Raw genomic sequence first — 18,034 nt, 5'->3', positions numbered from 1 at the left:
CATGCTTCCAAACTAAACAAATGCCTGGATGGGCAAATGTCCTTGTTCTGTCTGGACAGGACACTAAGGGCAGGATTTTCATTGGGCCGTGGAGGCGGGATTGGAGGCGTGTGGGGGGTTAAAATCCTGAAATTGGGGGGCATGAACCCATCCCGCCCCCAACCCGCCTCCATGCCAGTTTCAAAGGAGGTGGGTACCCGACCCGCACTGGGACCCGCCTCCCCAAGGCGGGAAGGGGATTAGTGCCAATTAACTGCCTGTTAACAGGTAGTTAACAGGGAGTTTTTAGCCTAATCCCTATTTTCATTCTTGAAGTGTGGGATTCCCAACGGCTCCAAACCACGCCAAGTTAGTGAGGTGGGCCGTCGGGCTGAAGGGCTTGGAGGGGTCGAGATGTCCGGTGTTCAGGTGAGTGATGGGTGCATGAGTGCAGCGGTAAGTGTGTTTGGTGTGTTTAAAGTGTTTAAAGAAGTTTTACTTACCTTTACAGCCTTCCTTCCTTCTCGCAGGTCTCGGGAGTCCCTCATCTCACCGGCACAGAAAGCAGAATGGCCGTGATCTGTCAAAAATTGCAGCATTCAGCTTTCTGTTCCGGAGGGATCTCTAAATCATCCTGACAGGAATGAATTAACTTGGAGTACAGATTGTCAGTGTTTGACAGCTTCAAACAGCTGTCAAACGTTGATATTTCATCTGTCAAAAGGTCTTGACAGATGAAATATCAATCTGTGACATCACCTGTTGCCGGGTGGCCTTTAATTGGCCTGCTGAGCCCGCTGGGCGGGCTCAACAAGGTCAATCAAGTCAAAATTGCGTGGGTTGGCTAGAACTCGATGGAGGCGGGACTACAACCCCGAAAGTTGTAGTCCCGCCTCCTACCCGCCTCCTCAATGAAAATCCAGCCTTAAGACTCTGGAGACATCATTAAAAAGATTTCCTTTCATGAGTTAACAGATAACATATTAGCATCATAATTTCCTAAGACACGTGATCCCAAAATTGCTTAGAGGTAATGACAAAGGGGCTGATTTTCCTCTACTGCTATTAGTCATGTCTAAAAGGCAAAGAGCTAATCCTGCCAGAATTATAACATGGTAAGAGCACTCAAATTTCATGGACCAGTTTTGCTTGGACTTGGGCAAGTGTAGGAAGCACATTAATCGTAGGATGGGAAAAATTGTGCGTAAGTGAAATGTAAAGGGACTTTTTAATACTATAAACTGCGCTATTTGCAGTAAGAAAGACTTGCATTAATATAGCGCCTTTCACGACCACCAGATGTCCCAAAGCGCTTTACAGCCAATGAAGTACTATTTGAAATGTAGTCACTGTTATAATGTAGGAAACGCAGCAGCCAATTTGCGCACAGCAAGCTCCCACAAACAGCAATGTGATAATGACCAGATAATCTGCTTTAGTGATATTGGTTGAGGGATAAATATTGGCCAGGACACTGGGGATAACTCCCCTGCTCTTCTTCAAAATAGAGCCACGGGATCTTTTATGTCCACCTGGGAGGGTAGACGGGGCCTTGGTTTAATATCTCATCTGAAAAATGCCACCTCCAACAGTGCAGCACTTCCTCGGTACTACACTGGAGTGTTAGCCTAGCTTTTTGCACTCAAGTCCTGGAGTGGGACTTGAACCCACAACCTTCTGACTCAGAGGCGAGGGTGCTACCAACTGAGCCACTGGCTGACAAGTGAAGAATACTTGTTGTGGGATACAGCGCCACAACAAATTACTTCCCTTGGTGGTAGACCAGTATATGCTGTGGATACACGAGACATTAGAACAAAAGGGGAGGGCATTATTCTGGCACTAATGAATAAATTAATTCACCTCTGTAATCTTTGAAAGTAAAAGATTTGCAAAATGTTAAGTGGCAATAGTAAACCCCGGATAGGTAGGCTAGCCAATCGGAATCCACACCATCTAATGAAGATGTGTAACGAATTGCAGCAGAACCAGATATCTTCAGCCAGCCATCCCTGAGTGACCAGGAACACTGTTGCTGCATCTGCCCAGATAATGGGAATGATTCCGAGTATGAGTGGAACATAAGAAAGCAGAGAACAAGGAAGGGTCACCTGACCGAACAAGCTCACCCCTTTCACAGACCACATGCAATCTAGCCTGTCATCCGACTGCCCCTCAATTATGATCAATTATGAGTATGGGGTGGGGTGGGGTGGAGTGGAGTGGGAGCAAGAGCAAAATATGGAGTTTGTGTACACTTGAAGTGTTAAATGTGGAATAAGCATATTTTTCAACACTACAAAGAAATTGAATTCTGTTTTAACAAACCAAGAAGCAAGATAAATTATATTTTCAGCTTTTAGTCAGAAAGGTGGGCACTGCCAATTTTCATGTATTGAAATGAATCTGAGCTCAGAACCACATCACTATTCTCAGCCCTCCCTGTGGGGCCTTATTTCCTAACTAGTGACAGAAAAATAGCAAAGATCTCCGAATGAATAACATGCTTCAGTTCCCAGTTGATTTTATCACTGCATTTTGATTATTTTCACCTTCTAGAAAGTGCATTTTGCTGTCCAGCTGTCAGATCAGTGAAAACCTTGATTGAAGGCAGGTTAGAGTAAGAGACCAAACTAATGAATTCATGCAAACAAATAGATGAGAATATATTTGAAGTCCCATAGTGTATGCAAAAAATCCTTATTCACATAAATATGTTCACATAAATGCATTCTATTAAATAATGGGAGAAAACTCAGGATTTTGGACTCTTAATTAAATGCTATTCAAAACTGATAAATCATGTATGAACAAGACTGCCCACAAAAGGTAATCATACATGCAATAATTTGCATTTATTTAGCGCCTTTAACATAAAAAAGCATCTCAAAGCACTTCACAGAGACACATGGAAAAATATGGACATCAAGCCAAAGCAGAAGCTAGTAGTAGGGGTCAAAGAAATGTGTTTTAATGAGGGTCTTAAAGTAAGGGATGGAGCTGGAGGGATTAAGGGAGGGAATTCCAGAATGTGGGGCCTAGGTAGCTAAAGTTATGGTAAACATTGATTACAGTTGCAGGTGTGACCATCAGCTGGTGTCTCCACACTACATTCATACACATTAAGAATTGGGCTGGCAGCTTTGTCTGTCTTTTTTGATCAGGTGGGTGTCTGACATATGTAGAAACCCATCACGATGTTTAAGAGTCTCCAAATCAAGCTACCGAGAAATCCACACAGGAAGAGTTTCTGTTTACCTGATATGAAATGCACATTCTTCCCCCTACAGGGACAAACCTCACTTACCAATTATTTCCCTCACGGTGTTGGTTTCTCTACAATCTTTTAGAAGTAGCAAACAAACTACAGAAAGGCAAATATTCTTGCAAACTAATCAAAATGCTTGGCTAATCCCCCATTCATTTGCATGGGGATGGACGGATTCATTGTATAATAATCTTTGTTACTGCCATTGTACAGTTAAAAGAACACAGACTTCATGACAGAGTGTTTAGTAAACTGTTTAGTTTAAGAAGGATATCCGGAAGAACCATGCATTATTTTCATCAGGATAATATGTGGAAGCTGAATGGTGTCTTTTGATGCAACATTTGGCACATTTCTTATGAGGTGGAAGTGAAGTGTCTTTCTGTACCAATACACTGTGTGTTAAGGGGCCAGTTCTTTGCATGGCAAGTCCCTGATATTGACTGTGCAGGAAGCACAGAGATGGAGAGTGAGTCACCTTGGAATGCCTGTGAAAGGCATTGGCAAATTGCTGGAAACAGATCTCCCGCCTATGAAGGGGAATGGTGTGGAGTATAGAGAGGGACGGGAGGAGAGGGTGATCACTTTTTCATGACTTCAACCTTTAAATATGCTTCATTCTGTGCGTCTGTCTGCATGTGAACAGATGCCCCTACCTGTCCATTGTTCCCCAATTCCTTTAATTTGCTCCTCAGTGAAATTCCATTGCACCGCAAGTTTCTTCCAATCCTTTGATTTCAGGTTATGGTTTGCAATGCTCCATATGGCTGTGCGGAGCTGACTCGTCTGTGTGGTGTGGTCTGGTTTGAACGTTAATGGGTAACTTCTTGCTGGGATTACAGTGCTATCCGGGATTGCCTGAAACATAAGAAACTGCTTTACCTCAGATTTATACAAAAGAGCGCCAGAAGACAGCAGGCAAGAATTTTTTCCAACTCTTGACACAGTTGTGATATGGTACAACTTCTCATTTTACACTCTTCCAGGGCACACTGTGAAAATTTCAAGCTAACAAAGTCCAGGCAAGAAAGTACTTGCACACTCAAATATTATTTCCCTTAATCCAAACACTACTGCACCAGTTAGCTAAAGAAACTGAATATAAATACAATGAACCATTGCAATAGAATTCTTATCAAAAACCTTACCTCAGAGATGATGTTTGCTCATGCCTCTTGTTTTCCTTTTTTTCCAAGTAGGTCAGGCTGGGTTCCATTTTGAGAAAATTAATTAAAAGTCAGCAAGACAAGGACAGACCTCAATGTCATTGTCATCCCAAGATTTTCAAGCTATATTTACCCTGCTATCACTATAAATGCAATAGGACCACCAAATTCAAAGCAGCTACAACTCTTCCCTCAGGCTCTCCTACCTCCCAACATTATCAGGCTTTACAAACCCAAGCTGGATAATAGCTAATCACTACTTCCCTATTAACTTCATCCTCCTCTTTACTCCTTTTAACTTTAGTTAATGTAAAGGTCTCCACCCCTGCCTCAGCTCATCTGCTGCTGAAACCCTCATCCATGCTTTTGTTACCTCTGGACTTGACTATTCCAATGCACACCTGGCCGGCCTTCCATCTTCCATCCATGCTGCATAAACTTAAGCTTATTCAAAACTCTGCTACCCGTATCCTAACTCGCACCAAGTCCGGTTCACCCATCATCCCTATGCTCACTAACCTACACTGGCTCCCGGTCCGGCAACGCCTCAATTTAAAAACTTTCATCCTTGTTTTCACATCCCTCCATGGCCTCACCCCTCCCTATCTCGGTAACCTCCTCCAGCCCCACAACTATCCGAGATTTCTGTGCTCCTCAAAGTCTGGCCTCTTGCGCATCCCCGATTTTCATCGCTCCACCATTGGCGGCCGTGCTTTCAACTGCCAAGGCCCTAAGCTCTGAAATTCCCTCTCTAAACCTCTCCACCTCGCTATCTCTCTCTCTCCTCCTTTAAGATGCTCCTTAAAATCTATCTCTTTTACCAAGCTTTTGGTCACCTGTCCAAAAACTCCTTATGTGGCTCAGTGTCAAATTTTGTTTGATAACGCTCCTGTGAAGCGCCTTGGGGCATTTTACTACGTTAAAGATGCTAAATAAATGCACGTCGTTGTTGTTGTTTAATGGTGACCTGCACTTTGGGTCTTGCCCCTTCACCTCTGAATATTTCAATGTACTTTGGAACTCCTGGCCTAGAATTTCCTCGAAATAAGTTACACTGTGGTTGCCCCGTTTAGTAAAAGAGCCTCTGGAGGGAGTTACACATGAGTTTCCTGGGTCTGCTCATTTGCATTCCCATTGATGCAGCCATTGGTGTAAAATCGGTGTAAGCAGCTGAACTAGCTGAAAACTCTTCAGCAGCAGATTGGACAAAGAGGTAAGAGAGGGACAGACAGCCCTTGGCTCTTTCACTTCACTCGCTAACACCGCGTGTCTTAGCAATATTTTTCATTACAAAAGCAAAATACTGCGGATGCTGGAAATCTGAAATAAAAACAGAAAATGCTGGAAATACTCAGCTGGTAAGTGTAGTGTATGTACCTTTAAGAGCCCCTGTGTACTGTAATACCGGTAGTGACCACTCGGGTATAGAAGCCTGTATAGCGTCTTGTATCTGTTAGTTCACCTCCAGACTTTGTTCAGTAAACACCTGTTAAACCAACTCCTGCATTCCGTGTCTCTATTAACACACGGATACAACAGTGGCGACGAATTGGAAACGGACTTACCTGCAATTCGGCAGCACCGCAAGGAGATCGATTCCTCAGACGAAAGTCAAAGAAAAAAAACAACAAAAAAACTGTGGTTTCACCAGCTAGCCGGGCTGGTGGCAGGTACTGCACTAATCCTTCCTGGGCGGCGGGCTGGGGCTCGATCGGGTGGCTCTGCAGCAGGGCCGAGCAGCGAGTTGGAAGGCGGAGGCAAACAGAGACGGAGGGTGGAGCACTCGGGAGACGGCCGGCGCTGTAAAGCAGGTCGGCGTTCGGACCAAGCAGAGGGAGGGAAAAGTCCCAGAGAGTCCGGCGGGAACAAGTCTCCAACTATTAAAAATATCTATGAAAATAAAACCGCGGAGAACAGCGTTGTCAGCAGCGGCAGCGGTGGGAAAGCGCGGGAGGCGCCATTTTTTCTCGGCAGGGAAGGAAGGAAAGTGCGGGAGGCACCATTTTTGATTTTCAGGATGCCTAAGACTGGCAATATTACTGCTTTCGATAGTAATATAGAGGATTGGACCACATATGTGGAAAGAGTGGAGGTATATTGCACAGCGAATGAAGTAAAGGATGATAAAAAGGCATCGGTACTTCTAAATCTGATGGGCGCAAGGACATACGGGCTGTTACGAAACTTAATCACTCCAGCCAAACCAATGGACAAGAATTTTAAGGAGATTGTTGATACCCTACAGGAGCACTTAAACCCAACACCGCTGCTGATAGCGGAATAATTCAAATTCTTCAGGAGGAATCAGCACAAGAATGAAAGTAACGCTGATTACCTCACTGAATTAAGAAAGCTGTCAATGCACTGCCAATTCGGGGCAGGACTGGCAGATTCTCTACGAGACAAATTCGTCTGCGGTCTCCTAAGTGAAGGAACACAGAAAAGGCTACTTTCTGAGAAAGATTTGACACTGGACAAGGCTTTCAGTGTGGCTGTATCATACGAAGCAGCAGCAAGAGGAGCTGCAGAGATACAGCAAAAGCCACAGGACTTCGGCACCCATGAAATGACACGGGGTTTCGAGAGATGTTATCGCTGCGGCAGATCCACCCATGACCAGAGGGACTGCTGGTTCAAGGACAAAGCATGCAGGCAATGCGGAAAGATGGGACACATTGCACGTGTATGCCGATCTGGAAACAAAAAATCCACTGACAGAAAAAAAATCAATAAGGAAAATTACAGAAAGGTACAAATGATGAGGGACAGTAGCTCCAAAGACCAGAAGAGCGATAGCGACTCCGGAAACAAGAGACTAAGCTGTCTCAAATTACATAATGTAATTGCCAAAGAAGATTACCAGACCATTTGGGTTACCCTCACGATAGCGGGGTCCCCACTTAAAATGGAGCTAGATACAGGATCAGCTCTGACCGTCATAAGTCGACGGGATTACGAGCAGCTATTTCCGCATATACCTTTGAAAGACACATCCATTATCTTGAAGACATATACGGGGCAGAAAGTATACCCCAGAGGGAAAATAAGGGTGCCTGTTGTATACAACGGCAAGGAAATACAGAAGTTGTATTTATACGTTCTGCAAGATGGTGGTCCACCGCTGTTGGGACGTGAATGGATCAGGAAGATACTTTTAGACTGGCACTCCATTCAGGCACTGACGGTGACCAGTAAGAAAAAAAATGATGATGACGTCATACCTGAACGATTAAAAGACATCTTGGCCAACGCCAAAGAAGTGTTTCAACAGGAACTAGGAACCTTGAAAGGCATCACCGCCTCAATAAAAGTGGAAGATGCGGCAAGTCCCAAGTTTTTTAAGGCAAGGCCGGTGCCATACGCAATTCGTCCATCAGTCGAGGCAGAGCTGGAGAATTTGGAAAAGGCAGGCGTGTTATCCAAGGTAGATTGGAGCGAGTGGGCAACACCCATCGTCCCGGCCATGAAGAAAACGTTGAATAATGATAAATCTGAAGAACAGAGAAAAATTCGCATCTGTGGGGACTTCAAGGTGACTGTAAACCCGGTCCTTCACACGATACAGTATCCTCTTCCGAGGATAGAAGATATTTTCGCCTCACTATCCGGAGGGAAACGTTTCACCAAAATTGACTTGGCACAGGCATATCTACAGATGGAGGTTGAGGAGGCCTCTAAAAAGTATCTCACGATAAACACACACAAAGGCCTGTACCAGTACAATCGACTGGTTTTCGGAGTAGCATCAGCTCCAGCTATCTGGCAAAGAGCTATGGAGCAAGTCCTGCAAGGGATTCCGGGAACTCAATGCTACCTAGACGACATCCTTGTAACAGGAGAAAACGACAACGAGCACCTTGCCAATTTGGAGCAGGTGCTCACTAGGCTGAGAGAACGGGGCCTACGAGCAAATCGCCCCAAGTGCGAATTTTTCCAGAAATAAATACCATATTGTGGCCATATAATTAAAGAAGGGTTGCATAAGTCACCTGAAAAAATTGAAGCGGCCATAAAAGCCCCAGCACCTGAAAATGTCTCACAATTAAGGTCGTTCCTGGGATTGATAAATTACTATCATAAATTTTTACCGAACTTGTCAACTGTTCTGCACTCTCTTAATGCACTGCTACAAACGGGAGTAATTTGGAAATGGAGCGAAGACTGTAAACGTGCCTTCCATAAATGCAAAGGCTTGATCACGTCCAAGGAAGTGTTGGCTCATTACAACCCATCACTGCCAATCAGACTGGCGTGCGATGCATCCTCTTACGGCGTAGAAGCGGTATTATCGCATAGATTCCCTGATGGCTCGGAGCGGCCGATAGCTTTTGCGTCACGCTCATTGAACTCAGCTGAGTGTAACTATGCCCAGATCGACAGGGAAGCACTCAGCCTGGTATGGGGAGTGAAGAAATTCAACCATTACCTACACGGACAAAAATTTACCTTGTTGACTGACCATCAACCCCTCGTCTCCATATTCAACCCCAAAAAGGGCGTTCCCATTATGACAGCGCAAAGGCTACAGAGGTGGTCCCTTTTCCTAGGGGCACACCAGTATGACATAGAATACAAAGGATCAAAACAGCATGGGAATGCTGACGGTTTATCGCGCCTACCATTGCCAACGGTAGAAGAGGCACCTACAGTGGACCCAGTGGAGATGTTCCACTCAACCATAGTGGAATGTCTACCAGTAACAAATTCTGCCATTGAAAAGGAAACGAGAAATGACCCAACTCTCTCACGAGTCTACGATTTAACGGTGAAGGGATGGCCAGCACATGGCGAACCACTGTTGCCAGCATTCTCGCAAAGAAGAGAACAGCCGTCAGTGTGCCGAGGAACCTTGATGTGTGGATCCAGAGTGGTGATTCCACCCAAACTCCAGGATAAAGTGCTAAAGGAGCTTCACGAGGGGCGTCTGGGTGGAGTGAAAATGAAGAACCTAGCCAGAGCGTTTGTGTGGTGGCCAGGTATCGATGGAGACATCGAAGAAATGACCAAGAGCTGTCTAGGATGCCAGAAGGTCCAAAACGCCCCACCACAAGCCCCTCTACATCCATGGGAGTGGCCCTCATCTCCATGGCAAAGGGTACATATCGACTTTGCTGGTCTATTTATGGACTCAATGTTCTTAATCGCTGTTGATGCACACTCCGAGTGGCCGGAGGTAATAAAGATGTCCTCCACCACCACGGAAAAAACCATCACAGTATTAAGGACCATATTTGCCAGGAATGGGCTGCCTGAACAGATCTGTTCTGATAATGGACCGCAATTTGTATCCGAAGAATTCAGGAAGTTCTTAAAAAACAATGGGGTTAAGCACTACACGTCCGCCCCGTACCATCCCGCCATCAATGGATTAGCTGAAAGGTTTGTCCAGACCTTCAAGAAGGCCATAAAGGCCATGGGTAATGAAGACATAAATCTACAACATAAGGTAGATAACTTCTTGTTTGCGTACAGGAATGCAACACATGTGGTTACAAACCAAACTCCCGCCATGATGTTTTTCAATAGAAGACTAAGATGCCGGCTGGATTTGATCAAGCCAAACATCAGAAGGGACGTAGAGAACCGGCAATTTCAAGGCATGAATGAAAGGCCAACTAGAACCTCCCAGATAGGTCAACAATTTTTGGCCCGGGACTACCGTACCGAGAAATGGCAGCCTGGAACTATATGCACACGACTAGGACCGCTGATGTATACCGTGGACATTGGTGAAAGCATAATAAGGCGCCATGCTGACCAGATCATAGAGTCATCCGAAAAGGGACAACCTACACCACAACTCTATACGCCTAATGATGAAGCAGAGATACCCATAGTGTCTACCTCCGATCCGGTGATACTGGAACCAGATGAGCCCGACACTGGCATTCAAGCCGAATCGACCTTGCCAAAAGAACCTACTACACCACCGAAAACTACTACACCACCGAGGCATTATCCGGACCGAGTCAGGAAGCCTCCAGAGAGACTGACTTATAATTGATTAACTGCAGCAAATGTGTAGATTATTGTTCTTGTAAACATGTTAATTAATGATTACTTAAAATGTTATGTACTAATTATCTAAAAGGGGAGGAATTGTAGTGTATGTACCTTTAAGAGCCCCTGTGTACTGTAATACCGGTAGTGACCACTCGGGTATATAAGCCTGTATAGCGTCTTGTATCTGTTAGTTCACCTCCAGACTTTGTTCAGTAAACACCTGTTAAACCAACTCCTGCATTCCGTGTCTCCATTAACACACGGATACAACAGTAAGGCAGCCTGGCCTGCTGAATATTTTTTATTGCACTTGTACAGAACTATGACCACTCAAGCACCAGCTATGCTCAGAGAGCAGCAGGGAATGGCACCAAGTCAGAGTAGAAGAACGCACAACTTCATACGTCCCAGCCCTCCTGAAATATCACATGGCCCACAGGCCACCCAACGACAACAAGTGGGTGACGGGATCAGCTTTGGTGACCGTATTGTGGGGGTCTAGTGCTCAGAAGGGGCTGTCACGGTAGGAGAGTCCTTGTGGGGCCTGGTGAACCATTCCAGCTCACATGGGTCCACATGGAACGTAAATAAACCTACCTGTTTGGGCCTCTTATGGCCCTGGCTCCTCTTCCCGCTGTCTTCACCTGGCAGGAAAGCTAAAGTGGGTTTCCCACTCGAGCTATCAGTTGAATTGCATATGTAATATGTAATATACATATGTAAAGAAAGACCCCGCTAGCTTTAGGTGGGTGTCCTTGCCACAGCTCGGTGAGTTCTTGGCAGTTTTGAGGTGAGTAAGTAATTAGGGCGATTTTAACTGCCTACCTGCCCAGTTTCCACCAAGTGGCCAGCTTTAAAATTGCCCTCCCCCTTTATGTGCAATCAGTATAACATGCTGGCAACATATTCAACACACCTTATTCACTCTAGTGTCATAATAAGGACATTAATTTTTACAGGGTCCTGAAAATGCCATCTGAATAAGGAAGGTCAAAATTTGAAGCAATAGAAAGAAGCTGAGATGGGCTTGTAATTGTGTTGTTTATTGATGTACCATGACTGCAGTAATTCACACTGAGGCATAAGAACCAAGTTTAACACTTCAAATCAAGTCTACTTTTCTTTAAAGAGCATGTGCGCCTTTCAAAGTATTCATAAGATATGAAGAAAGGATCGGATCCGCTTTCAGCTCTTACAATTAATCATTAACTCCCTAAAACAAGCGGAAATTCACCAGCAGCCAAGTATCAGGTATTCCTTGCGAATAAATACTACATTGTTGGTTGACAGGTCATTCAAATTTATGAATACATATTTATTTATAGCCGACAAGAAATGTCCTTGTTCCCAAACCTCAGTTGTATTTAATTCACCACAACATTAAAATTGCATGCAATGATTAATATTTACACTGCGAAGTTCAGCAGCAATGGGGTCAACATTAACCTGGAGTGGGTTTCGGGCAGGCTGGGTGCAGGGCGAGTGATAACCCACTCACTGCCTTAAGTTTTAGGCCCCAGTATTTTAACTCCCATTTAAATGCTGCTGGTCCATTTCCCACCCAGAAAGTTATAGGATTCCGATTAGCATTTATGCATGAAGCTCCCATCTGAGTTCAGCAGGCACCTCATCTACCGCCAAGATTAGTGGGAACAGAGCCCCTCCATTTTAACTGCTCACCCGCTCTTCCTGCCCAGCTGTTAACAAGCCATTTAATGATATAAATTGTCTCCCCCGCCGCTTGGTGTCGGGCCAGTTCTGCGCAGACAGACCCAACGCCTGGGAGACTCGCGTGGAGGCGGGTTGACAGTGGATTTCCTACCCGCTGTCAATCTTTGCTACTTTGACAGCGAACCCGCCTCCAAACCCGTCCTCTGAGCACCGGCAAAATCCAACTCATTGTATTGAAACAATGTAGACGTGATTATTAGGGCGTGTCTACCTTCTTGAGATAATTCTGTTGATGCACATTCTGCAATTGCTGAGAAACGCATAACCTTTAATTAACTGTAACAAAAATTCAGCTAAACCAAGTCAACTGGTCCAGTTTGAGTTACATTTAGCCAACTGTGACAAACTATTCTCACATTGCAGCCGATAAAGGCCGCTAATTTATGATTTTCTTTGGAAAATGGATGGATTCGCAGACGTGTATCCCCTAAAAATTGATAACAATCCGATATAATAATAATTCAACTTATTCAGTCATCATAAATCAGTAGCCCTGCCAATAACATATTAAAGGCTTCTATTTTCTGTCAGCCCAAAAGTTTAACCACTAGTTAACAAAAGTCTTGACATTTTAACTTTTAAATTAATACTCTATAGGAACGGAGGTTCCTATCCGAATAATGAAGTTCAACACAGTGAAACAAAATAACAAAGTTTATTAAACAAACGACTTTACTGGTAACACTACAGGAGAAGATGTACACAGGTCTGTGCAGCCTCCCAGCAACTCAAAGACTGCTGCAAAGTACTGGAAGCTGACGTCATGACGTCATCACGTTCTCTGCGCCAACTGGTGGTCACGTGATCAGCGTCATGACGTCATCACGCGGAAATGCAAGAAAGTACATACAGTTTAAAGGTGCAGTCCACAGCTGCACTACACGGTAGTTAAAGGGATGATTACTAATTGCCCTGAGTCTCTTAGTGGCTCCGCCACAGGCGCCCCCCCAGAATTCTCTTTAACAGACAGTGTCAAACGAACAGGAGGTTTGATGACCCTGCCCGAACGACTATGAACTTCAGGCAGTGGAACGTTGGGAGACGAGCCGGTGCTTGGTTGTGTCTGAAGCAGCGCATCCGGGGTGGAGGAAACAGTAGCAGAAGGTGTGGGCCAGGATAAGGCAGAAGCAGGCAGTTCAATGGTGGGCTGTCGCATAACTGGTCTGGCAGTCAACGGTGGTCGTCCACGGCGAGGTGGCTGGGCGGCAACAACTGGTTCACTCTGATCTAGATGGGCTGGTTTAAGTCGGTCGATAGAGATGGTATCGGACTTGCCTCCCACTTCGACCGTGAAAATTTTTTCTCCCGATGAGATGACACGAAACGGTCCAGCATAAGGTGGTCTGAGTGTATCTCTATGAGCGTCCTGCTGAATAAAAACGTAATCGGAACTCATACGTTCTGCCGGAACATGAGGCCTCTGTAAGCTGTGATGCGAGGTTGGAATAGGCAGGAAATTCTTTGTCATCTCATGATGCTGAAGGAGCTGCTGAGCAGGCAACCATGGTTCTGTATGTGGAGGGAGGAAGTCCCCTGGTACTCGAAGTGCTTGACCGTAGACTAACTCAGCCGATGAAGCCTAGAGGTCATCCTTGGGGGCTGTGCGGAGGCCTAGCATCGCCCAGGGGAGTCTGTCCACCCAGTTGGGACCACGCAAGCTGGCACGGAGGGATGCCTTGAGAGACCGATGAAACCTCTCGCATAGACCGTTTGCTTGCGGATGGTAAGCGGTGGTACGGTGCAGCTTGGTACCCAAGCCCTGTGCAACTGCATTCCACAACTCTGACGTGAATTGTGGACCTCGGTCAGAGGAGATGTCTGATGGCACCCCAAACCAGGCCACCCATGACAAAATAAACGCCCTGGATACGTCCGCTGCAGTGGTAGCAACCAAGGGAATCACCTCTGGCTACCTGGTAGTGCGGTCCACTATTGTCAGGAGATGCATGAAACCCTGCGAAGCGGGGAGGGGACCCACTAAGTCCACATGTACGTGATCGAAACGGCGTTCTGGCACCGGGAAGATGGCCACTGGAGCCTTAACATGACGATGGACCTTTGATTTTTTACAGTCCACGCAATTGTTTGTCCAGTCCCGAACGTCCGAATGCATTCCCTTCCAAACAAATTTGCGGGACATGAGCCGTTGTGAAGCTCGCATCCCCGGGTGTGATAAGCCGTGTATAGCCTGAAAAATCTTCTTACGCCATTCGACTGGCACAATGGGCCGGGGCACTCCCATGGATGTGTCACACAAGAGCGTGGTTCCTGCTGATTGGAACATAACATCGGCTACCTGCAAACTAGAAGGCGTAGTCCGATACGCCTGAACTTCGGGATCTGCCAGTTGTTCTTCCGCCAACCCGACGAAATCAATTCCCAGGTGAATTGCCTGGACTGGGGCACGTGAAAGGCAATCAGCCACGAGATTATCTTTGTCGGACACATGTCATAAATCCGTCGTAAATTCGGATATAAATGTAAGGTGGCGCTGTTGCCGAGCTGACCAGGGCTCCGCCGTTTTGGCCATTGCGAAAGTGAGCGGCTTTTAGAAACATAGAAACATAGAAGATAGGAGCAGGAGTAGGCCATTCGGCCCCTCGAGCCTGCTCCGCCATTCAATGAGATCATGGCTGATCATCCAAATTCAGTACCCGGTCCCTGCCTTCTCCCCATATCCCTTGATCCCTTTATCCGTGGCTTTTGGTCCACGAATGCAGTGAACGGGCGCCCTTCTAGGAGAAAACGGAAATGTCGGATGGCCAAAAACAGGGCCAGCAACTCCCTGTCAAAAGTGCTATATTTTCGCTCGTTCTTGCGCAGTTGGCGGCTAAAAAAAAGCCAACGGCTGCCAAGTCCCGTCGACCCATTGTTCTTGAACCGCCCCAATGGCGTAATCAGAGGCATCGGTAGTAAGGGCGATGGTCGCGCCCGGGAGTGGGTGTACAAGCATAGTTGCGTCTGCCAACGCCGCCTTGGTGTCAAGGAATGCCTGGTCCATCTGTGGTGTCCAAATGATAACATCTTTACCCGACTTCCCTTTAAGTGCTTCGTACAGCGGCTGCATCAACTGGGCTGCCTTGGGGACAAAACGATGATAAAAATTTACCATCCCCAGGAATTCCTGAAGAGATTTGAGTGTGTGAGGCCGCGGGAATGCCGTAACTGCCTCTACCTTGGTGGCCAGTGGGACGGCGCCTTCTGAGGTAATCCTATGCCCCAGAAAGTCAATGCTGGTTAACCCAAACTGGCATTTGACTAGGTTTATGATGAGGCCATGTTGGCTGAGACGGGCAAAGAGTGTACGCAAATGGGCCATATGCTCCTTCGTATCCTTACTAGCGATGAGAATGTCATCCAAGTAAACGAAAATGAAGGGAAGGTCCCGTAACACAGAGTCCATGAGTCGCTGAAAGGCCTGAGCCGCATTTTTCAATCTGAACGGCATTCGGAGGAACTCAAAAAGGCCAAACAGTGTGATGACCGCCGTTTTGGGGACGTCTTGAGGGTGCACAGGAACTTGGTGATATCCACGGACGAGATCTACTTTGGAAAATACGGAGTTGCCAGCCAGATGGGCCGAAAAATCCTGTATATGCGGTATTGGATACCTATCCGGCATAGTGGCTTCGTTAAGGCGTCTGTAATCCCCGCAAGGCCTCCATCCACCACCTGGTTTAGGTACAATGTGTAGTGGGAAGGACCAAGGACTATCGGAGTGTTGGACAATCCCAAGGCGCGCCATGGTCTGAAACTCCGCCTTTGCAGCTGTAAGCTTCCCGTGTTCCAATCTTCGTGCCCGAGCGTAAACAGGCGATCCTGTCGTGGTGATGTGATGCGCCACACCGTGCCTCGCGACTGTTGCCGAAAATGTAGGCCTGGTGAGCTCCGGGAACTCGCCGAGTAGGCGCATAAACCCTTCCTGCGATGGAACCGCACAGGCGACCGACCAGCAGACAGCGGTGCTGTGGTGGCAAGGCACCGTGTGGAAAATGGACGCATTAATGAGTCGACAATGTCAAACATCGACCAGAAAGCCATTAGCACAGAAAAAATCAGCCCCCAGGATGGCCTGTGATACTTTAGCCGTTATAAACTCCCACACAAAACGCTGACCTCCGAGAGTAAAATTAACTGTCCGTTTACCAAACGTGCGAATAGCCGCACCATTGGCTGCCTTGAGGGAAGGACCGTGACCGCCAGATTGCAGATCCAGCTTTGAAACTGGCAAAATACTGCACTGAGAACCAGTGTCACACAGGAATCGTCACCCTGTCATGGAACCGACTGCCATGGTGAACTGGGTGTGTTTTTCAGACCCTGTTGTACTCATCGCAGCTCGCGGGCCGGCTGGAGATTTTTTTCAGCGAAACTGCAGGGAGGACGGCAGCGTCGAGCCTTGGCGCCAAAACGGGCATGGACATACACCAGCCTGCTGAAGGAGGGCTGGACTTCACTCGCATAGGAGAAAGGCGCCTCGTGGCTGCACAACTCTGCTGTGTGACCGTAAAAATCTTGTCTGCCTCTGCAGCGAGCTCGGCACAGTCCGTAATCGCAGAACTGGCCAAGGCTGCCTGAACTGGTTCAGGTAGCTGGCAGAGGAAGAGTTCTCGAAACAAAAAACTTTGAGGCTCCGAACCCAAAAGCGTGAGCATCTGGCTCATCAATTCCGATGGTTTTGAGTCCCCAAGGCCGGGCATAGCAATAAGCCTGCATGCACGCTCCGACTTATTTAAACCAAAAACCTGTAGCAAACAAGTTTTTAGAGCTTCATACTTGCCCTCTGCCGGTGGATTGCCAAGGAGGCTGACGACCCGCGAGGCTGTGACGCTGTCGAGAGCGGAGACCACGTAATAATAACGGGTCGAATCCACTATAATCTCCCGGAGTGCGAACTGGGCTTCTGCTTGGAAAAACCATGCTGCTGGTTGCTGTTCCCAGAACTGCGGCAATTTAAGGGCGACGGCATTCGTATTCATTATAAATATCTCGACGAAAGTGGTCCGACGAGCTCGGGGTCACCAAAATAGGAACGGAGGTTCCTAGCCGAATAATGAAGTTCGACGCAGTGAAACAAAATAACAAAGTTTATTAAACAAATGACTTAACTGGTAACACTACAGGAGAAGATGTACACAGGTCTGTGCAGCCTCCCAGCAACTCAAAGACTGCTGCAAAGTACTGGAAGCTGACGTCATGACGTCATCATGTTCTCCGCGCCAACTGGTGGTCACGTGATCGGCGTCATGGCGTCATCACGCGGAAATGCAAGAAAGTACATACAGTTTAAAAGTGCAGTCCACAGCTGCACTACATGGTAGTTAAAGGGATGATTACTAATTGCCCTGAGTCTCTTAGTGGCTCCGCCACAACTCCAGCATAAAGCCCTGTAAAGCGCCTTGGGTCGTTTTACTACGTTAATGATGCTAAATATATGCAAGTTGTTATTATTACAGCCTTATTCTAGAGTACTTGTCTGAAAAGGGAAGCTATGGCATTTCTTTATTTTTTAAAAACAGCATGTTGGGAAATGAAACTGGCAAAGATGCTATATATATCAGTACTCTGTCTCAGAAAATGCAGCTCAAATACTGGCTTCAATCAGACGCCAACCAGCTCATGGGAAATCTACAAAAAATATTCTAATTTTTTTTTACTGATTGCAGAAACAATTATGTTTTTCAATAAAACTAGAGAATAAAGCCATAGAGCTCTCCTCTGGAGTATTCCCATAAAGATTTAAAATAGGCTTCCCCAGTGGTTCAGCAGCTTAATCCAATGAGTAATTAAGCCGTGAAAGCCAGGAAGGACCCAGGTTTATTCCTTGATCTGTAATCTTAGCCGGGCTAGCAGTAGGAGTGTGACATTTGGCTTCGCTGCCAACAAG

The 18,034-nt window shown here is 46.4% G+C and overlaps 1 protein-coding gene across 1 annotated transcript in view; it reads right to left on the bottom strand.

The window, feature by feature from the left end:
- LOC147124623 (ankyrin repeat and death domain-containing protein 1A-like) overlaps window positions 1–18,034 on the bottom strand; it is a 161,037-nt gene that overhangs the window by 35,046 nt on the left and 107,957 nt on the right. Inside the window, exon 13 of the mRNA XM_085990617.1 lies at window positions 3,904–4,105. Within this exon, the coding sequence (XP_085846743.1) occupies window positions 3,904–4,105 (202 nt within the window). The remainder of the gene's footprint in view (window positions 1–3,903; window positions 4,106–18,034) is intronic.

The sequence above is a fragment of the Somniosus microcephalus genome, chromosome 1 (genome assembly GCF_052327205.1).
Source record: "Somniosus microcephalus isolate GS21.2 chromosome 1, FLI_Smic_1.0, whole genome shotgun sequence".
Classification (NCBI taxonomy): domain Eukaryota; kingdom Metazoa; phylum Chordata; class Chondrichthyes; order Squaliformes; family Somniosidae; genus Somniosus; species Somniosus microcephalus.
Note: the sequence above shows the minus strand (reverse complement) of the source record. Positions and strands in the feature narration are given on the sequence as shown.